The sequence below is a fragment of the Talpa occidentalis genome, unplaced genomic scaffold (genome assembly GCF_014898055.3).
Source record: "Talpa occidentalis isolate TD23 unplaced genomic scaffold, MPIMG_talOcc4v2.1 talOcc4.12, whole genome shotgun sequence".
Lineage (NCBI taxonomy): Eukaryota > Metazoa > Chordata > Mammalia > Eulipotyphla > Talpidae > Talpa > Talpa occidentalis.
In genome coordinates this window covers 43,217,564-43,240,407 of record NW_023601212.1, presented here as the reverse complement: position 1 = coordinate 43,240,407, position 22,844 = coordinate 43,217,564, and the positions used below count along the sequence as shown (strand labels likewise).

Below are 22,844 nucleotides of genomic sequence, written 5' to 3'. Positions count from 1 at the left end.
TGACTTGCAGCCATCCCAGGCTGGTAGGTGCATTGTCAGTTCTCAAAGAGGAAAGAGAATGTGGAGACTTTCGTGGATTTTTGCAGTCCCTTAAGGCTGAGACGGGTCATGGACACAGGCAGGCTACAGAGCACGAGACTTCCCCTCTGAGAGATGCAGAACAGCAGCCCCACTCCGGCCAGAGTAGCTGGGGTGGGTGGACATCTATGGCTATGAAGTAGCCATGGAAGTCTGAGAGAAAAAATGGAAAGGGCATTGGAGTCAGCAATTGAAACGGAAGTGGCCCTGACCTGCTCTGAGCAGCAACTCAGGAGCAGCAACAGTTGGCAGGAGGGAGCAGCACAATGTCTCACACCCTGAGACAAATGAGTCACTGGAGCAATATCAGAACCGACACCCCTGAGCCAACGCATCTGAGGTTCAGGGCTCTGGCTGCGCTCCAGGCTGCTCAGGTGAGACTTGGTCCTCCGCTGATACTGTACATGAATGATCAGGGTAGGCCTTGGGGGCAGGGAGGGTGGAGGGGGTGAAAGGAACCTGCAGCCTGAGCAGCAGCAGACCCCCATTGTTCACACGAACCCACCATTTCCAGAAGCCAGGCAATTCCTGCCAAGGCTCAGGGTCACAGCATCTGGACCTGTCCTTTGCAAACCACTGCTCCCCAACCCCAAGTTTGAGCAACAAGCAGATTTTTCTTTTGTTTTTGTTTTTTTTAAAGATTTAATTATATGTGAACTGAGGTACATGCCAGAGGTGCAGGAGGGTGAGAGGATTCATCAGCGACAGAGTGGAGAGCAGAAGAGGCAGACTGACTGAAATACACTGCTGAGGGGAGCAGCGGGCGAGACTGGAGAGGTCTTCGACGCTATGTGGGCATCTCTCCGGCAGGCTGGGAATCAAACTGGCATTGCAGAGGCTGCAGACAGCTCAACAGTGTTGGGCTCAACCCACTGTGTCAATGGGGAGGCCCAGAAGCAGATATTTCTAAACCAGAAATCTCGGTGGGAGCTGACCAGCCCCAGCTACTCCTAGCCCCTTCTGAGTAGGTCAGAGGGTGTCCCCACAGCACGGGATGACAGACAAACACCCCGTGCCATGCTGCTGGTGACACTCTTGACAGCGAGGGAAGGGGCTCTGCACTCACCCCAGCAGGCAAGACAGAAGAGCAGCAGATACGGGGAAGGAGGGAACCTACAGGCCGGAGCTTTACACCATCTGCCGACCTGCCAAAGCCGCCCCGGCCTCTAGCCTGCGAGGTTGACAATGGGATCACTCGGCTCATTGGCACAAATCGGGGAGAACCAAGTCCCAGAGAGTTTTCAATGTTAGGATGTGAAGAACGGATTTTGTTGCATCTCATGAGGCCAACATTATGTTGTTTATTATGTCAGTTGATGGTGTCGTGTCATGTGGAGACGCCATCAGAGTTTGAGGGAGTGACTGTATGGAGAGACCTTTAAAAGCCAAAACCTAGGACAGGTTTTCTCACTACAAAGGAAACGGCCTCACAAGCATCCTATGGGTTTTTTGAACTGGGTAAATTTTAGTCTCTAGTAAGTCCTATCAGCACACCTCTTGGTGGTTGCTTTTTCGTGAAGGCTGAAAAGCCACTGGGGTGCCCCTCTGCCGAGGGCTGTGGCCTCTGGCTCTGACTCCATAAAGAGCCACTGTGATGTCACCAGCAGAGCCTACACAAGCCCTGTCCAGAGTGAGGCTGTGTCCTTAGGAGACAGGAAGCATTGGGATAGTGACCTGTGGACTCCGACGGAGAGAGCATGTGTTGGTTTACTGGGTTTTCTTTTGGTTTATTTTCTTATTATTTACTTATTTATTTTAGTTATTTATTTTAGTTATTTTTTTTCTTATTTTCCTTTAGTTTTTTATTATTTGCTAATTTTTATGTTATTTTTTATTTTAATTTTTTTATTTGAGTTTATAATTTTTTAATTTTTCTTTTTTTTGATTTCCCCCATTTTCCCTTGTGTTATTTTTTTGTGTGTTGTTTTTTCACCTTTGTCGTTTGTCTATTTTTTTATTTTAGTTGTTAGTTTGTAATTGTTGTTTGTTCCCTTGTGGTTTGTTCTTTTTGTCTTTGTTGTTGTTCTATGTTTTATTCTTAATTTTAGTGCTTAGTTTGTTATTGGTTTGTTTTTATCATATTTTTATAGTTTTATCTCGTTGGTAGTTTTTTTGGTTGTGTATTTTCATTAATTTTTTTAGTGTAGTTAGTATTAGTTAGGTTAGCATAGTTAGTATTGCTGGTAGAGTTAAGTTAGCACTCTTAGCATTTAATTAGCTTAGCGCGTCCTTTTCGAGTGCTGTTAACACTAGGTTAACAGTGCATTTGTTAATATACTAGCAGAGCTAGTGCTGTGAGGGCTCTAGACAGTCAGGGCCTGTGAGAGTAGAGAGCGGGTCCACACTCACTATACCGAGGCACCTGTCAGCCAAGGGAATGACACTGACAAACTACGTGATGCTCCGGACGCTGGGGGACTGCACCCACACCAAGGTGAAGCTGGCGCTGCACGTGCCCATGGGCAAGGAGGTGGCCATAAAGGTCATCACCAGGTCCGGCAAGCCCGAGAAGTACCTGGCCCGCGAGGTGGGGTGCAGGGGGGCGACCTGGAGTACTACCTGTGACAGCGCGGGCTCCTGGGGGAGACCGAGGCCCACGGGATCTTCCCGCAGATCCTCTCAGCCATCAGCCACTGCCACGCGCGCGGCATCGCGCACCGGGACCTGAAGCCGGAGAGCCTGCTCCTGGACGCGCGCGGGAACATCAAGCTGGCGGACTTCTTCAGTCTCAGCGCCCGGTGCTCCGGGGCTTCGCTGCTGAAGACCTACTGCGGCACCCCGGAATTCGCGGCCCCGGAGCTCTTCCTTTGCCAGGACTACAGAGGCCCCACGGCAGACCTCTGAAGCCTGGGGGTGATCCTCTACAACATGGTGACCGGGGAGCTGCCCTTCGCGGGGACCAGCCCCTCGGAGCTGCGGGCGATGGTGCTGAGCGGTTTCTACCCCGAGCCTGACTACCTCTCGGAGCAGTGCCGGGACCTGCTAAGGCAGATGATGGCTTGGGACCCCCAGACACGGAGCACCCTGGAAAGTGTCACCCAGCACCCCTGGGTGGGACTGGAGAACGGACCCCTGCCCTGCAGCGAGCCGTCCCACGGCCACCACGACGAGGCCACGACGGAAGTCATGGTCGGCCTGGGATTCCAAAGAGGAGACATTGACAGGGCGGTTTCGGAGGGAAAATATGATGAGGTTATGGGGACCTCCCGGATACTGCGCTCCAGGCGGCAGGAGGCGGGGGAGCAGGGCCGGGGCCCCGCCTTCCTCAAGGCCTTCGGTCCCGTTGGGGCCCATGGTGGCCTGGCTTTGGAGGACACCCAGGAACCCAGCACCACCTCTGGGTCAGGTCCCCTGATGGAGAATGCCTGGGGGCGGAGCACCGCCACCTTGCCAGGCCGCCTTCTGGAGACCATCAGAGAGCACAGCACCACCTCGGTGACAACCCCCCAGCTGGAGGGCCCCAAGAAACACATCACTACCGCCTTGCCAGGCCCGCACCTGGAGGGGGATCAGGAATACAGGCGCAAAACCAGCCCAGCCCCCAAGCCCTCCAGAACCCACCTAAGACCTGCGGGAAGAAGAGGCTGGCGCCTCCTGTTCAGCAATGCAGTGGCCCCTGCAGAAAGACTGGGCCATGAACACAATGCTGCAATTCAGATTCCACCCATAATTCAGGCCAAGGTGGCAAGGCGAGAGCTAAAAGAATAATCAGCACCATTTTAAAATTTTGCTTTTTCTGTGTTCCGGGGCAGCGCTGCTGAGGACCTACTGTGGCACCCAGGAATTCGCAGCCCCCAAGCTCTTCCTTGGAAGAGGTCTTTCTTGGAATTTCCATGTAAAACACCACCACAGAGTTCATACAACTGGAGACTAAGACTATTACCACCACACTCCGCAGAATTCACCACCCCCCACCCCAAACACACACACACACACACACACACACACACACAGTGGCCATGGTGAACAGGAGCACACCAGAGGAGGCTGAGGCTCTGGAGAGGGGTCAGGGACTGGGCCCAGCCAGAGGGGCCAGGAGAAGCATGAGACACATAGACATGGAGCACGGATGTCCGGGAGCACAGAAGTCCAAGGAGCAGAGCTGGTGAAGGGTCAGGAGGGCAACGGAACTGGTGAAGCACCTGGAGGGGAGCAGAGCAAGTGAAGGGGGGGATAGGAGGGGTTTGGGCAGCTGAGCAGGTGCAGGGCCCTGGGATGGGAGTGGAGCTGTGTGGGTGGAGCCTCCAGAGGCTCCAGGGCCAGAGGCTGGAACCTCAGGGCCTCGCTTCCCCATCTTAGGCTCTATCCCATGAGTGCCACCCAGCCCCTTGCTGAGAGAGCCCTGCTGATGGCTCCTGGGCACACAGATGGCGCAGACAATGCAGGAGCTCTTCAAACTGAGTGGCGCTGTCAGGGACTGACATCCACCGTAGCAAGTCCCCCTGGATTGGGCCCCTTTTAAAAACGGAGTTTCCAAGTTGGAGAATCGCTTACCTGCCAGCTAGTGGCAGCTCGGTAGGGCCTCATGGTTTCCATCTGACAAAAGAGCCTCTAACCAGGTAACTCTGTGCTGGGGCTTTATTGGCTCTTCTCTTCCAATGCAGGAGCCAGATGGCCCGAGGAGGCAGCCACCATGGACACACTGGCTCCCCACTGCAGGGGGCACCTGCAGGTGACCTGCTCTGCCTGCAGGGGCATGGAGGCATCTGAATGCTCTTTCTCTGCCTGAAGGAGACAGTCTGATGAATTGTTTAGTTAAAATGTCTATCCCATGACACATCAAATTGGTATTTGAAACCAACTGTGTTTGCTTCACATTTATGAATGCGCCCACACTTCCAACACATCGGTCATCAGATACCTAAATTTCCTTTAAAATTCTTTTTTAAAATTTTTATACAAGAGCTGAGGTACAGGCCAGAGTGGTGGGAGGGTGAGAGGATTCACCAGACAGAGCAGGGAGCAGAACGGGCAGATGGACTGAAGGCACTGCTGAGGGGAGCAGCAGGTGAGACAGGAGAGGTCACCATGTGGGATTCTCCCTAGCTGGCTGGGAATTGAACCAGCGCTGCGGAGGCTGTGGACAGCTTCACAGAGTGGCACTCAACCCGCTGAGCCACCGGGGAGGCCCCTCCTTTAAAATTCTTGTAATCAGCAGTGAAAATATTAGAAAATTTAGAAAATTTTAGAAAAGTCACAGTGGTCACATGGTGATAATACAGTGAAATAGGAGAGTGAAGCAGAGCTACCAATAAGTATGTAATTAGGTATTTGCACTATTTTTTTAGGTGTATGTGCATGTCTTGCACTGTGTCTGTGCAAGTGTGTGTATGTGAGTCTGTCCATGAGTGTGCATGTGTATGCCTCTATAGGTATGAAGTGTTCATGTACCTTCTACAATCAGAAAGACACTCAGAGCTGTAGATAATTGGTACAATGTCTTCAAAAGTGGGGCCTCCTGGGGGCTCCCCAGTGGCTCAGCGGGTTGAGGCCAGCGCTGTGAAGCTGTCTGCAGCCTCTGTAGCACCGCAGGCTTGATCCAGGCTGGCCAGGGAGCTACACACATGGCGCAGCAGACCTCTCCTGACTTGCCCGCTGCTCCCCTCAGCAATGTATTTTGGTCCGTCTGCCTGTTCTGTTCCCCACTCTGTCTCTGGTGAATCCTCTTACCCTCTTGCACCTCAGGCCAGTACCCCAGCTCTTGTATAAACATAAATAAACAAATCTTTAAAAAAAAAAAAAAAGTGGGGCCTCCCTGGTGGCATGAGGAGTTAAGCACAGCACTGTGAAGCTATAGGCAGCCTCTGCAGCAGGATTTCCATCCCCAGACAACCAAGGAAGTGATCCACATGGGGCAGCAGACCATTCCTGACTCACCCGATGCTCCCTCAGCAGTGGCTTTCAATTAGTCTGCCTTTTCTGCTCCACCACTCTGTCTCTGGTGAATCCTCTCACCCCCTGCACCTCTGGACTGTGCCTGAGTTCTTGTGTGCATGAACAAATAAATCTTTAAAAGAAAGTTTATTTAAAAGTTTGGTAGAATTCACCCATCCAACCCTAGTTTATTCTGGCTTAGAATTGTATTATTCAGGGCCTTCCTGGTGGTGCAGGAGTTAAGTCTCTATGCTATGAAGCTATCACCAGCCACTAAGGCAAATGTGCAAGAGTTTGATCCTAAGCCAAGGAGCTGACCCTCTTGGGGCAGCAGACCTCTCCTATCTCCCCGCTGCTCCCCTCAGCAGTGCGTTTCAGTGGATCCACCTGTTCTGCTCCCCACTCTGTCTCTGTTGAGTCCTCTCACCCCCTGCAACTCTGGCCTGTATTCCAGTTTTGTATGCAAAAACAGATAAATCTTTTTTAAAAGGGCATTCCTCAATTTGGCAGTGATTTTAATGCTCAATATTCAAAACAGGATATCCTTACTTTGAAATGGAACATCTGTTTTTGTATCCTGTTTTTGAACATTTCACAGGAGCAACATGACCTTGGACTATTTTTTAACTTAGTCCAACAAATGCTTACGTAATTAGAAAAATGCTTTCAGGTAATTAGAAAAAATTAGCGTAAACAATGTGTTCTGATACTAAGTCATAAGGTGCTTACTTGAAAATCTTTCTTCAATATAAGATGGAAATTGTTATACATTTTTCCTAATCCATTGAAGATTTATTTGTTGGTAAGTTAGCATATTTTAAAATGTACTGTTTACAAACAGTATGAAATATATACTATATTTTTTGAAGACCTCCTAACTGATTTATAACAGGCAATATTACACACTGTTAAAATTAATGATATTATTTATTACATCATATATAAAATATAATAATATTTCTATTTCCCACATTTTTCCATATACTACCATATAACTTGGTATAAACCATTTAATGTGTTCTTATACCATGTACTGTCTATTATCTGTGTACACCTATGTATCCTATTATGTAAGTGATAGTGAGGGTTTATTTTTATTTGAATCAAAATGATGTTTTAGAAAGGAATTGTGTATAATAATTTACAATACTAGAATTAGATTAAATGAAACTTGGATATAAAAATGAAAAAACAGATATGCAGATAATTTTAAATTACTGTTTCCTGTGATTATACAGAATAACTTTTAAATACTGACCAAAATTTATTTATTTCCATTTAGTCAGTCTTGAGCATATTGCTGTTATTTTTCATGTTGGATCATTTAAAGATACACTTCAATAAAAATGATTTGAATAGTTGTTAGATTTACATTACAGGATGCTCATTTAAGGGCATTAGCTTTTACTGTACTTGCCTTGATTTTTAAGCAAACTTTTATGTCATAGCACATTAATTTCTATTGTCTATGCTTGTACTTTTTCATTAACACACTTTCTTTATTACAATAAACAAAACTAAAGATGGTGTTAGTTGTTTGGCTCTAGGCTGCAGTAATTTCACCAAATATCCGAAAGACAAATGAATGGAACAGACTATTGTAGTCATACTTAGCGATTTGAGTGTTTTAAGTTCTTACTTATTTGGAACAATAATGTATTTGTGAGTATAAATTGATGAATGGATTATAATCTTAATGATGAAATAGTGGAAGTTACAGCTATCTAAGTAATGTGGCTTCTCACAAATTACTTCAATTACAGATGCCAAGCGTTCTCAATTCCCCACTTATCGAGAAGTGGTTTGCCAAGAAGTTCTTTTATCATTAGCTTGTCTCTATACTGACCCAGATGTTGGAAATGTAAATACCCATGTCCAACGTATCTCATCCCAAAACACAATCTCCAAATACACAGTGTGTCTACACAATTATTCCAGATGTGAAGTGGTATATGATCTGATATCTTTCCAGTAACAACAGTTGAAAAAGTTAGCTTGTATTTATACTTAATTGCATAATGTTTACCATGTTTTTGAATAGTAGATATAGCCTGCAATTAGAATATTAAAATACTTTAGGATTTTAATGTGTAAAGTTAGGCAGGTTAAAATCTGTTCTTTCCTTACAGTCACTTTCTGTTATTTTAAAATTTACACATTACTTTAAAATGGGTCCTACCTGGTGGCACAGGGGTTAAAGACAGGGCTATCAAGATGGAAATTGGAGACTGGAGTTGAAAGGAGAAACCTGTTTGGAACATGAATGTGGGAGTGATTTCCATGAAATGCTTCCATGGGAGCATTTCCATGAAAAGCCACTGAATGGATAATGTAATGGAGAGAAAGACTGTGGAGAGAGGTTGGAGGAGGGCCTGCAAGCCTAGGAATAGCAAGAGGGGGAGAATTGGGAGGAGGGAGAAAAAGCAGCACACTGTGGGCTTTGGGAAGCCACAAGAGGCTACCGATCAAAGACCACTTCATGTATCAATGCTGCTGAAAAATCTAGAATTGTATAATCTAGATCATGCTGTAGCTTCAGCTTGGTTGGAATTGGTGATATTTGTATTGAAATTGGTAGATGGTTTAGTGTTGATAACTGCAATTAGGGCTTTTGGATACAGTGTGAAGACATTTCTGGAAGAACAGGGTACGATTCTGTGGTTATTTAACAGAGGATTATATAGACCAGTTAGCTCTGATCAGATAATATAGAATTCCTTGGATGACTTATTTCCAACGTTTTATGATGACTGTTGTTTTCTCTTTCCATTCTCTTTCAAAAGGATGTTCATTTGGAAATAAATCTTGTATCTTAGCTGCTGTCATCATATGTAATTTGCTCCAATCTATTGAAGTGTAAAAGATCTCATTCATCAACAGCTTCCTGCCTTTCCCTTTGGCTTCTAGCATTTCATGATTACAGTGGGTATAATAATACATTTATTTTATGAGAAATAAGTGACTTATATGGAAAATGAAGAAACAAAGCAAGCAAACAAAAACAACAAAAACAAACTCTTAGATTATAAGTCAAAAGGGTGATTCCCAGAGAGGAAAGGAAGGAGTTTGAGTAAGTCAGCTAAAAGGCGTTATTTGCATGGTAGTGCACAGAAACCAGACTTTTGGTGGTGATGATAATGTGGTATAAGCAAATGTTGAATTACAGTCTGAACACCTGAAACCTACATATGTTATAAACCAAGGTTTCTTCAATAAAAATTAAAGTAAAAAATATATTTTAGAGGGTCCTCCCTGGTGGCACAAGTGGTTATGCACCACACTATGAAGCAGTCTACAGCCTCTGCAGCATGAGTTTGGTCCCTGGCTGGCCAGGGAGCAACACACACGGCAAAGCAGACCTCTCCTGTCTCACCCACTGCTCCCCTCAGCAGTCTATTTACATCCCCACTCTGTCTCTGGTGAATCTTCTCACCCTCCCACATCTCTGGCCTGTCTTCTCATCCTCCCCAGCTCTTGTATGCATAAATAAACAACAACAAATATATATATATATATATATATATATATTAGAAAAAGAAATAAGCAAGCAAGGATTTTGTGTCCATGAGTACTTTTGATTTCAATATTTACAGAGAGGAAAAGTTGCTCAGGGGAACGCTCTGTCTATTCTGACTTATACCCTATAGTAAATTTTACTACATTTTTGAAAAATTGGCATTTTTAAACTCTGTCCATTCAAGACATGAAGTCATGGATTGCAGAATCCATCAGTGAAGCTGCTTCAGCCTCTCAGTCTAGTGCCCTGATTTCATCAGCAGCACAGTGTCATTGATATGAGGATTATTTGCCTGAAGAGCACACGTAGCCCCCCAGCACAGTAGGAGAAACTGTTGATATAGTGGTTGGCAGAGGGAACTCTGGAACCAGAAGTCTGACTTTAGGTTCTACTTACTTGGCCAAAGTGACATCCTTTCTGAGCCTCAAATTTCTCAGAAGAATTAAATGAATCATTTATGACGTGCTTGGATAGGCCACATTAAAGTTTATCTCTCATTCTCTAGGCTTCCCTTCTGACTGGCACATTCTTTCTTAAATATATTGTCTGAAATCATTTTGCCCTCAGATCTTGCCAGAGTCACTCCAGCTCTTTGGAAATTTCTTCCTAGAAACTCAGTATCCACAGGGAGAGATGACAAAGTCAAAAAACACTGGCCATTTGGGTACACAAGGGTCATGCTGAGGGATGACCTGAGGGTCATCCCTCAGCAGTTACAATTAATAGTTGCCTTGTGTGTATTTAGGCAGGACTTTCTATTTTCTATTTTCTTTTTTTTATTTTTCTATTTTTTATATCACTTCATTTTTATACCCTAATTTGCTTGCCCCCACCCCTCAGGTGTAGTCCCCATAGAATCTTCCTCCCCAGTGCACCAGTGCACCATCACCTCAGTCCCCTGGGTTCCTCCCTCCCTCCTTCTGATCCCTCTCCCTCCTCCTCCCCTTAGGCAGGACTTTCTATTCTCTTGAAAGAGAAATCCGGTATCTAGAATTTGATCGCTTTTTAATGTTGACAAATTTTCATTTAAAAAATTTTATGTGGGCCACTCAAATCTCTCAGCAAGCTGAATATGCACCACACCACGCCAGTTTGCTAAACCTGCTTTACAATGACAGTGCATGTGTTCTGTGCCCAACAAGAGATCTTTGAATATCTGGGAAGTGCCACTGCACAGCACTGGACTTCAACAGTGAGAACCCAGAGAAGTATCCCTCCATCCCAGCGGGTGTCATGCTGTGTCCATGGCAGATGTCCTTCCACGAAGGAGTACTACCTGCTCCATGAGGCCTTAACAATTTGGTCCAAATGATGGACTATTCTCTCTGGGAAATGTTTTTTTTTTAATAGAATTTTATTGAGATAGAGTTTATGTATCATAAAATGCACCCGATTTAATTAGTACATTTTAGTATATTTATTGAGCTGTGCAACCATCACTGTGTCAAACTTTCAGACTTTTCCGTCACGCTGCAAGGAAACCTTGTGCTCATAGACAGTCGCTTCTCATTTCCACTCCCAAACCCAGGCTACCACACGCCTGCTCTCTGCCTCTGTGTGCTTCCTTTGGAGTGTCTCCTGTCAGTGGCCCACACAGCATGTATTCTTCTTTGCTTGGCTTCTTTTACTCAGCAGAATGTTTTCAAGGCCCATCCATGTTGGGGCACGTATCAGTACTTGTTCCCTTTTGTTGCTGTCATATTCCACTATATGGAGATATCAACCTTTTTGATCCTTTCATCAGTGGATAGTCTTTTGAGTTGTTTTCACTGTGCTTATTTGCTTGTTTCTTTGTTTTGCTATTGTGAATAATATTGCTATGAATCTTGTAAGACTTTTAAGAATAGGATTGGGAGGGGTGGAGCAACATGGCGGCGAGGAGACGCTGCGAGTAAGATCTCCCATTAAAAAAAGTTAATAGGGAGGAAAAGCGGCAGGTCCCAGTGAGAACCGGGACACGGAAGATAAACGGGTGACGCCAGCAAACTGCCCGAAGAAGAAAGTTGCCATAAAAGAGGACCAGAAGGGAGGGAAGCGCAGAACCCTGCTCCCCTCCCCCGCCCACAGAGGCGGCACTCTCCGACCCGCAGAGAGGAGGAAAACAACAAACCAAAACTGCCAACAAGAACAAAGGACGCAGCAAGCGGGACTGTGAGTGGAAAGGAACTATTGCAGCCACCACACCCCGTGAACGGGAGCTGTGGAGAACCCTGCAGGATCCGCCATGGCGGTGAGCTCCAGGCGCCATTAAAGAGAGCCCCGCCCCCCAGGAGGAGACCAGCACCAGCACACAGCCCCAGGCCGCCCGGTAAGCCTGCACGGAAAGCGGCGCGCTGGAAAAGCAGGCGCGGAGCGGGATTGCGCGGAAAGCGGCGCGGATCGCGCTGAAAAGCAGTGCGGTTGAAAAGCAAATGCGGATCCTGATCGGATCGCAGCTGCCCAGGTCCCCGCGCCTGTGACCTAGGCTTGCGGGGAGACGCGCGGAGGACTTCCCTGAGTGAGCAGGAACCAGGCGCCCAGGCAGGGGAGTGGGATTCAAAAGGCGCCATTCCCACGCCACTGATCTGGGCTACAGCCCGCGTCCTGGAACTGAGGGCTTTGGAACTGAGACCAGGGGCACGAAATTAGGGGCGTGGGTTCCCCACGACGGTGGGGCACAAGGCAGACACAGCACCCCAAAGCCGTTGAGGTGTACCCTACAATCCCCGCTCTGTTCCCTGTCCCACGGGGTGGAAAATCAGCTCCCCAAGGACTCTAGGAGAGATCTCTGGCGCCACCTAGCGACTTGAAGCCAGCACAGGCTCCTGAAGGAGCTAGTGGCCAGCTGGGGAGTTAGCCCACACCGGGCCCCTTCCGAACAAGTAGTCTGAGCACACAGGGAGAGCGAGCACCCACAGCCGGGGCAGACCAAGCGCGCAGAAGAGTGTGCCTGAGACCGGACGCGCAGGGAGTGTGTCCCACATCACCATTATAGAATAGGGACATTTCTTCAGTAAAGACTACCTGCAGAAGGCTTCCTCAGGAGCCAGAGGTGAGCGGGTGAAGTTCGCCCACGCCAGACCCCCTCTGGCCTGCAGTCCAAGCCCAGAGGGGGAGCAGGAACCCACCGCCGGGGCAGACCAGGCGCACAGGGGAGTGTGTCCCCACATCGGCATTTTAGAACAGGGACCTTTCTCCAGTAAAGACTGCTTGAAACTGACAGATGACTCCTGGAGGAACCAGAGGGGAGCAGAGAAGCCCACCCAAGATGCCGGCCAGTCCCAAAAACACAGTGTCCCAACGCATACGGCAAATTAGAAAACAGACAGTAGGGAGGAGAAGAACCACACGCAACCTAGCAACTCTCCAGAGAAAAAGCAAACCACAAAAAGAAAACCAGCCCCCAGATTGCAACGACAGTAACTTGGAAGAATTTCTGAGACTTCCAGAAAGAGAATTTAAAATTGTCGTGATTAAAAAACTGACAGAAGTCATAAAGGAAAACAATGATAAGGGAAAAATAATCAACGATCAGAAGAATGAAATTGAGTCCCTAAAGAGGGAAGTAAAAGAAATGCAGGAGATCAAAGAATTAATGGAAGAACTAAAGAATTCTGGGAAAAGGAATGAAAGCAGAATTGATGAAATGGAAGAACGAATAAGTACTCTTGAAGACACAGAAATAAAAAGAACCAAAACAGAAAAGGAAAGAGAAGTACGAAGGAAAAAGAATGAAAAAAGACTTCGGGAACTATCTGACTCCATGAGGAAAGGAAATATAAAAGTTATAGGAATACCAGAAGGAGAGGAGAGAGAAGTAGGAACAGAGAAAATATTCAAAGAGATAATTGAAGAGAACTTCCCAAATGTGAAGAAGGAGCTGAAAATTGATATACAAGAAGCAAGAAGAACACCAAACTTCCACGACGAAAGGAAAAATACAGCAAGACACATAATAGTAAAGCTCCCAAGAATCCAGGACAAGGAAAAAATAATGAAGCTGGCAAGAGGGAAGAAACAGATAACATTCAAAGGAAAGCCAATCAGGCTGACATCAGACTTCTCCGAAGAAACACTACGGGCAAGGAGAGAGTGGAGGGACATAGACAACAGACTCCAAGAAAACAGATGCCAACCAAGGATACTCTATCCCGCAAAGCTCTCCTTCCTCTTTGAAGAAAGAATATGGACCTTCCCAGAAAACAGAAACTCCAGAATTTCATTGCAACTAAACCCCTACTCCAAAAAATACTACAAGGAGTCCTAAAACCAGAACCTCAGAGGGACGAATAACAATGAAAGAAGGCCAAAAAAAAAAAGTTATTAAAAGAATAAATAAATAAAATCAAAGGAAAGACAAACACAATGGCAAATACAGATGTTAACATATCAATATTAACTCTAAATGTAAATGGACTAAACTCTTCAATAAAAAGACACAGAGTTGCAGCCTGGATTAAGAAACAAAACCCAACCTTTTGCTGTCTCCAGGAAACACATTTAGCTACAAAAGATAAAAATAGGCTCAAAGTTAAAGGATGGAAAACAATCCTACAAGCAAATGGACCAAAAAAGAAAGCAGGAACAGCTATACTTATATCAGATAAAACAGATTTCAAACTCAAAAAGATAAAAAGAGACCCCAATGGTCACTACATTATGATCAAGGGGAAAATACTTCAAGAAGAAATAACACTCATTAACATATACTCACCAAACGAAGGAGCACCAAAATATATCAGACAACTGTTGTCTTCTCTGAAAACAGACATCAGAGAAAACACATACGTAGTGGGAGACTTCAACACACCACTATCAACAATGGATAGATCAACAAGACAAAAAATAAGTAAAGAAACCAAAGCTCTAAATAAGGACCTAGAGCAATTGGGCTTAACAGACATCTATAGAACACTAAACCCCAAAAAAACGGAGTACACATTTTTCTCAAGTGCACACGGATCATTCTCCAGGATCGATCACATACTGGAGCACAAGACAAACATCAACAGATACACCAAGATTGAAATCATATCAACCATCTTTTCTGACCATGAAGGCATCAAACTAGAAATAAACCATAAAAAGAAGGCAAGGAACTTCCCTACCTCATGGAGATTAAAAACCACACTACTGGAAGACCACTGGACTAATGAGGAGATCAAAGAAGAAATTAAAAAATTTTTTGAATTGAACGACAAGGAGGACACCAATATCCTAAATGCATGGGATGCAGCAAAAGCAGTAATAAGAGGAAAATATATAGCAACAGAAGCTCACATCAAGAAACAAGAAAGAACTCAAAGAAACAACCTAATCTCGAAGCTCAAAGATCTAGAAAAAGAACAACAAAAAAACCCCAAAACCAGTAGAAGAAAAGAAATAATAAAAACCGAAGTAGAAATAAATGAAATTGAAACTAAAAAAACAATCCAAAAGATCAATGAAACCAAGAGCTGGTTCTTTGAAAAAATCAATAAAATAGCAAACCCCTAGCCAGGCTCACAAAGGAAAAAAGGGAGAAAGCACAAATAAACAGGATCATCAATGAAAGAGGAGAAATCACAACAGACACAGCAGAAATCAAAAGAATAATCAGTAACTACTATGAACAGTTATATGGAAACAAGTTTAACAATCTAGAGGAGATGGACAAATTCCTACAACTCTACAATCACCCAAAGCTAGATAAAGAAGAAAGAGAGCACCTAAACAGACCAATTACAACTAGCGAAATTGAAATGGTAATCAAAAACCTCCCCAAAAACAAAAGCCCAGGACCTGATGGATTTACAAATGAATTCTACCAAACATTCAGAGACGAATTAGTGCCTATCCTTCACAAACTCTTCCAAAATATTGAGAAGGAAGGGACAATACCAAACACGTTCTATGAAGCCAACATTACACTAATACCAAAACCGAACCAGGACAACACAAAAAAGGAAAACTACAGGCCAATCTCCCTAATGAACACTGATGCGAAAATCCTCAATAAAATTCTAGCCGTCAGAATCCAACAATGTATCCATAAGATAATTCACCACGACCAAGTAGGATTCATTCCAGGGACACAAGGATGGTTTAACATCCGAAAATCAATCAACGTTATCCAACACATCAACAAAAAGAAATATAAAAACCATATGATAATATCAATAGATGCTGAGAAAGCTTTCGACAAAGTGCAACACCCATTCATGATAAAAGCCCTTGAAGTTCTTGGGATACAAGGAACATACCTCAACATCATAAAGGCCATCTATGACAAGCCAACAGCCAGTATCATTCTCAATGGTGAAAAGCTGAAAGCAATTCCATTAAGATCTGGAACAAGACAAGGATGTCCACTCTCACCACTGCTTTTCAATATAATACTGGAAGTCCTAGCCAGGGCAATAAGACAAGAGAAAGACATCCAAGGAATCCAAATAGGAAAAGAAGAAGTCAAACTATCACTATTTGCAGACGATATGATATTATACATAGAGAACCCCAAAAACTCCACAGAAAAACTAATTCAACTCATCAATCAGTTCAGTAAAGTGGCAGGATACAAAATCAACACGCAAAAGTCAGTAGCCTTCCTATACACAAACAATAAATCTGAAGAAGAAGAAATCAAAAAAACCATCCCTTTTGTTATTGAAACAAAAAAAATCAAATATTTGGGAATAAATCTAACAAAAGAGGTAAAGGATCTATACAAAGAAAACTATAAAACACTGTTAAAAGAAATAGAAGAAGACACAAAGAAATGGAGAGACATCCCCTGCTCATGGATTGGAAGAATAAACATTATTAAAATGGCCATCCTTCCAAAAGCAATATACAGATTCAATGCTATTCCAATCAAAATTTCAATGTCATTCTTCAAAGAAATAGAACAATTATTGATGAAATTCATATGGAATCACAAAAAAACCCGAATAGCCAAAGCTCTCCTGAAAAAAAAAGAAGGGAATGGAGGCATCACACTCCCAGACTTCAAACTCTACTACAAAGCCATAATCATCAAAACTGCATGGTATTGGAACAAGAACAGACATACAGACCAATGGAATCGAATAGAAAATCCAGAAATAAACCCACAGATTTATGGTCAACTAATCTTTGACAAAGGAGCAAAGACTATGCATTGGAGCAAAGAAAGATTGTTCAATAAATGGTGCTGGGAAAACTGGGTCGCTACATGCAAAAGAATGAAGCTTGACCACTACCTCACACCATACACAAAAATCAACTCAAAATGGATTAAAGAACTAGACATAAGACCTGAAACCATAAAATATATAGAAGGAAATATAGGCGAAACACTACGTGATTTGCACATCAAAGACATCTTTACAGACACATCACCCAAAGCAGTGATAGTGAAGGCGAAGATAAATAGATGGGACTACATCAAATTAAAGAGCTTCTGCACAGCAAAAGAGACAATAACAAAAACAAAGAGAAACCCCACCAACTGGGAGAACATTTTTGCACCCAACACTAATGATAAAGGACTGATCACTAAAATCTGCAAAGAGCTGATGAGACTCAACAACAACAAAGAAAATAATCCAGTCAAAAAATGGGCAGAAGAGCTAAAAAGAAACTTCTCAGAAGAGGAAATGCAAATGGCCAACAGGCATATGAAAAAATGTTCAACATCACTTGTCATCAGGGAAATGCAAATCAAAACTACCATGAGATACCATCTTACACCAGTGAGAATGGCACATATTAAAAAAACTAGCAACAACAAATGTTGGCGAGGGTGTGGAGAAAAAGGAACTCTTCTGCACTGTTGGTGGGAGTGCAAACTGGTCCAACCACTGTGGAAAGCTGTGTGGAGATTTCTGGACCTACTAAACATAGAGCTTCCATATGATCCAGCAATTCCACTCCTAGGAATTTACCCAAAGGACACAGAAACATCAATTCCAAAGAACACCTGCACCCATATGTTTATAGCAGCACTGTTTACAATAGCTAAGCTTTGGAAACAACCCAAATGCCCAAAAATAGATGACTGGATCAAGAAGATGTGGTACATATATACCATGGAATATTACTCAGCATTCAAAAAAGATAAACATATGCAATTTGCAGCAACATGGATGGCACTGGAAGGGATCATGCTCAGTGAAATAAGCCAAAAAGAAAAAGAAAAATACCGGATGGTCTCACTCATAGCAGGAATCTAGAAAACTTAAATAAGGGACCAGGAAAATGAATAACTATAAGAAAGTGAAAATCAAAATCAGCAAAAAACTATGAACCAGAGACACTTTTAGGGGGCGGGGGCAGGAGGGGAGGGATTGGGGTCAGAATGGGGGGGCTGCAATTGTATGGGGAATAACAATAAAATTTATTATCTAATAAAAAAAAAAGAATAGGATTGGACAAGAGTAGGAACACATTATTCTGAACAGTTTGCTGGTATACCTAGAAGCACTGCAGTAATCCCTGTGGTTATTTCTGGGCCCTTGGCCTTAGGCAAAGAAACATATAAATAATGAGAATTTTTTTTAATAACAGCCTATCTATTATATTTTTGCCTTTATTAAAAAATCAGGCCAGCAGTCCTTTTAGCAGAAAAACGAGGCTGCTAAATTCCTATTTTATTCCTTGCAAGTGGAAGTGTGATGTGCCTGAAGATGAAGAGAAGTCAATCTTTTCTCTTGCTTCTTTCTCAGATAGTTGCTTCATGGCACCAAGACTGCAAGTTAATTGGGAGGCCACCTACACTGCCTGCATCATTTTCTAGAGATCTACATGCTAACAAAATTATTTACAATGAGCTGTGTGCTTTTATTGCAGTCTATTTTCCAGAAATGAGTGAAGCCTTGGCTTGTTACCTGCCAGTCAGCCAACGGGGATTGGAGGCACTGGACTCGTGGGCATGGATTCACATGTGGGTGTGGGGCCATCACACTGGAATTATAGAGTTGTGATTAGAAATGTCGAACTGCATTCAGAGGAAAAATAAAAAGACATTCTGCATAACTTACACATTTCTTTCTCTTTTCTTCCCCTCCCAGTGAGAGATCTAGAACACATTGCATCCTGCTCCATCCATCTCTGATCAGCCATGGTCATGTTGTGTTTGCATCATATCTTCCTCAGCCTGGAACATTCTCCCCCAGCTTGTCCCCTGCCAGACTCCGCCATAGTGCTGTCTTCCTTGGCGATCTCCCAGGTTCTCCCCTTCCTGTACCCTCTTTGTGTGTAACTCCCAGTAGAGGCCCGTAGAACTCCTTGTTCCTCACTGCTTGTTTCCATATATCTTTTCCGCTGAGTTGGTAAACATTCACGTGTGTTTCTTCATCTTTCATGTGTTTTGTCATCTTTGTAACTGGTGCCTGACTTGGTACCTGGCTGTGACATTGTGATTCGAAAGACATAAATGATTTGGTCACCTAGGTGACCAAGAAATCTATTTCTTGTACATATTTTATCTTCACAGTTTCTAGCTCACAGTCTGCCCCAAACCTTGAAATTTACCAAGTGTTGCGAATATTTAAGTGTCTCTTCTTATGTTACAAAGGTAACTTTTGGAAAAGACCTGCCATGGGTGCTGCTGGGCAGGGAAAGCAATGTGAATAGAGGGATCCTGCCCCTGACTTGCAGGGGCTAGAGGTCAAGTGCAATCACCAGGGACCAATGATTTAATCACTATGCCTTGTGTAATGAAGCCCATACAATCCCCAAAGGGAAAGAAGGGGGAGCTCCAAGAGCTTCCAGGCTGGGGAAATAGAGCACTTACAGGTGCTACGTGGCAGACCCCAAACTCCAAAAGGATGGAAGCTCTCTTGTTTAGGATCTTGTTGTAGGTTTCTCTTCACCTGGCTGTGGATTTGTATCCTCTGTAATACGTTGGTGATATGGTAGGTAAATGGGTCTCCAGAGTTCTGTGTGCCATTCTAGCAAATTAATGGAACCCAAGAAGGGTGGGTTGTGGGAACCCCCAATTTATAGGAAGTCAGTGAGAAGCAAGGGCTACAGCTTGCACTTGCAACTGGCCCTTGAGGTCTGAGGAGGGAGTTGCAGAAGCCTTCCATCTGTAATCAAGCTGTTACCTGCACTTGCGGCCTGCCTCTGAAGAGGAGGGCAGTCTTGGAAGATTGAGCCCTTTCCCTGTGGAACTGATGCTACCCCCAGCTAGATTGTGTGAGAATTAAGTTGAAAAGAATTGAATTTTCAGACACCCTTGGCCTCCGAGAATTACTCGCTGGGTGGGGAAACATTTGCACACTCACATGGGAATTGGGTTCGTGTACCCTACATATACGGGGTATATACGGGGTGCTTAGAAATCCTCGTGGCAGGAAGGCATGCTTGCTTACCTGGCCCTGTGAGGGGATGGATGGCAATAGGGTGGTAAGGTGAATTACAGCAGTTGCCAACTGCCAAGACGTGGGCACAGCTTTTGTGAAGAAATTCACCCTATCACCAATGGCTACTGGCAGCCCTTTTGTGACAGGTGTGATTTTGGGATCTGAAAAATTATTCAGTTTCCCTAAATCATTGATGATCTTAAAACAAGGTGCTTTTGGAATTCCAACTAGGTAGTTACAGAATAATCAAGTGAAAGCTTGAAGGGAAAAAAAGTCTCATTTGATTTGAACACAAATCTAATAATGCAGTCATTTTAGATCTACTCGGTGCTATTCATGTTGCTGAGCGAGTGTCATGGGGACAGTGGAAACTGAGCAGGCATGCTTATGTCAGCTGAAGTGATTTTGTAGAAGGACCTTGTCAGAGCCCATCTTCACACTTATGCCTTGAGTGGCTGAAAGTGCCAGTGACCACCATGAATACACTGTGCACCAGCCTGCTTTGATATGTGTGAGGACAAATTTCTTTCTGTGGCTTTGAAATTTTCCCTAAAGCTTCTCTAACCTACGTAATTTTTTTTTTTACAAAGTTTGCTTTATCCTTAAATTGAGCAATCACTGTCCGGTGGTGATATAATAATTATAAAACTAGTCATGATTTGCTATCAATTACTTGTTTTCCTGACTGAGGACATCTTGAGAGTCCCATGAAGAGGGGACTTTTCTCTGCTCATTTGGGAAGCCACCTTTTTCTGGCTGGTGATCCCTCTCACATTCTAAATTCCTCAGAACTTGAAGTATGGTTTCCTAATTTCCCTAATGGCCCCTCTGTCTTAGGCAGAATAACAGAAGTTAATCCTTTCCCACTCTTGCTTCTACTTTTGCTAATATAGAGTCCCCTAATTTACAGAGTATCTGCCCCTGTGAAATTAATTTGGCCTGTGCATTTTGCAGGTACTACTCAGTCCTCTATCCCCTGGAGAGAAAACTATCAGATGCCAAGTCCCGTGAACTGGTGTTGTACATCTGGGCCCATGCAGTGGTGGCCAGCATCCCTGTGTTTGTTGTGACCAATGTGGCCGATATCTATGCCATGTTGACCTGCACCGAAGTCTGGAGCAACTCCCTGGGCCACCTGGTATACGTCCTGGTCTATAACATCACAACGGTCATTGTGCCTGTGGCTGTAGTGTTCCTCTTCTTGATACTGATCCGACGGGCCCTGAGTGCCAGCCAGAAAAAGAAGGTCATCATTGCAGAGCTCCGGACCCCACAGCACACCATCTCCAGAAATTAATTCAGAACTCATAATATTTTGGGTAAATATAGACATATATAATATTGAATTTAATAACTGTATCCTTGAATTTATGTATTTAGAATTTATATTTACATCTACTTAAAAAATCCAAAGTGGGCTTCCCTGGTGCTGCAAGGGGTTAAGTCTCAGCACTACGAAGCAGTCCGCAGCCTCTGCATCAGAGTTCAATCTCTGGGCTGGCTAGAGAGCAACCCACATGCCTCAGCAGACCTCTCCTGTCTCACCTGCTGCTCCCCTCAGCAATGTGTTTAGTTCAGTCTGCCTGTTCTGTTCCCCACTCTGTCTCTGGTGAATCTCTCACTCTACACCCCCCCACACACACACACACACTTCTGGCCTGTACCCCAGCTCTTGTATGCATAAATAAACAAATATTTTAAAAATAAATCCAAAGAGATGCAATATAAATACTTATGCATTAACTAGTTCAAATAACTAGAATACTATTTAGAGGGGCCTCCCTGTTGGCACAGGGCTTAAAGTCTCAGCTCTGTCAAGCGTTCTCCAGCCACTGCAGCAAGAGCTGGATCTGCAGCCAGGGAGCTAACCCACATGGCTCAGCAGACCTTTCCTGTCTTTCCCGCTGCTCCCCTCAGCAGTGCATTCAGTAGATCTACCTGTTTTGCTCCCCATTGTGTCTCTGGTGAATCCTCTCACCCTCCTCACCTCCCAACTATCATACCTCTGGCCTGGACCCCAGTTCTTGTATGCTTCAATAAATAAATCTTTTTAAAAAAGAATATTATTTAGAGAATCTTATTTTTTTTATAATATGCTCCCTTAAAATTTATTCCCTTGGTTAGCATTTAGCTTCTAGTTGTGGGCTTTATTTTTATATATGATGTTTCACTGGAGGATATTAAAGCACAGCCCACAGATTTTCTGTAGGAAATGATATGATCCTTATTTTGCAGATGGGGAATGGAGAGGCACAGATGGCCACATCATAGCCCTAAGAAACGAAGCAAGTTAGAGACAGCTAAAAACAGCAGAGAAGGCATTAAGCCCCAATTCTTCCACTGTACCCTCCAGTGTACTGATCATTATCATCTATTGTTATTAGGACTATTTTTTGAATACCCACTTGGCACATATTTTTTTTTGTCATTCAGCCATATGACCTTAATTATTTTTTAATTAAAATTTTATTTTTATATTCCCCATACAATTAAAACACCCTTATTTTGACCCCAAGCCTTACTTTCCCCGCCCACCACCCCCCATAGAGTGTCTCTGGTTCATAGTTGTTCGTTGATTTTGATATTTTCTTTCTTTTAGTTATTCTTTTTCCTGGTCCCTTATTTAAGCTTTCTGAATTCCTGCTGTGAGTGAGACCATCCGGTATTTTTCTTTTTCTTTCTGGCTTATTTTGCTGAGCATGATCCCTTCCAGCTACATCCATGTTGCTGAAAGTTGCATGTGTTTGTCTTTTTTGAATGCTGAGTAATATTCCATGGTGTATATGTACCACATCTTCTTGATCCAGTCATCTATTTTTGGGCATTTGGGTTGTTTCTAAAGCTTAGCTATTGTAATTAGAGCTGCTATAAACATAGGGATGCAGGTGCTCTTTGGAATTGATGTTTCTATGTCCTTTGGGTAAATACCTAGGAGTGGAATTGCTGGATCATATGGAAACTCTGTTTAGTAGGTCCAGAAATCTCCACACAGCTCTCCACTGTGGTTGGACCAGTTTGCACTCCCACCAACAGTGCAGGAGAGTTCCTTTTTCTCCACAATCTCACCAACA

General features: G+C 43.9%; 1 protein-coding gene across 1 annotated transcript in view; it reads left to right on the top strand.

Annotated features, from left to right (window-relative positions):
* Positions 1-21,092, top strand: part of LOC129145541 (G-protein coupled receptor 176-like) — a 28,923-nt gene extending 7,831 nt beyond the window's left edge. Inside the window, exon 3 of the mRNA XM_054693907.1 lies at positions 20,728-21,092. Coding sequence (XP_054549882.1) covers positions 20,728-21,070 — 343 coding nt within the window. The 3' untranslated portion in view covers positions 21,071-21,092. The remainder of the gene's footprint in view (positions 1-20,727) is intronic.
* The last annotated feature ends 1,752 nt before the right edge of the window (positions 21,093-22,844 follow it).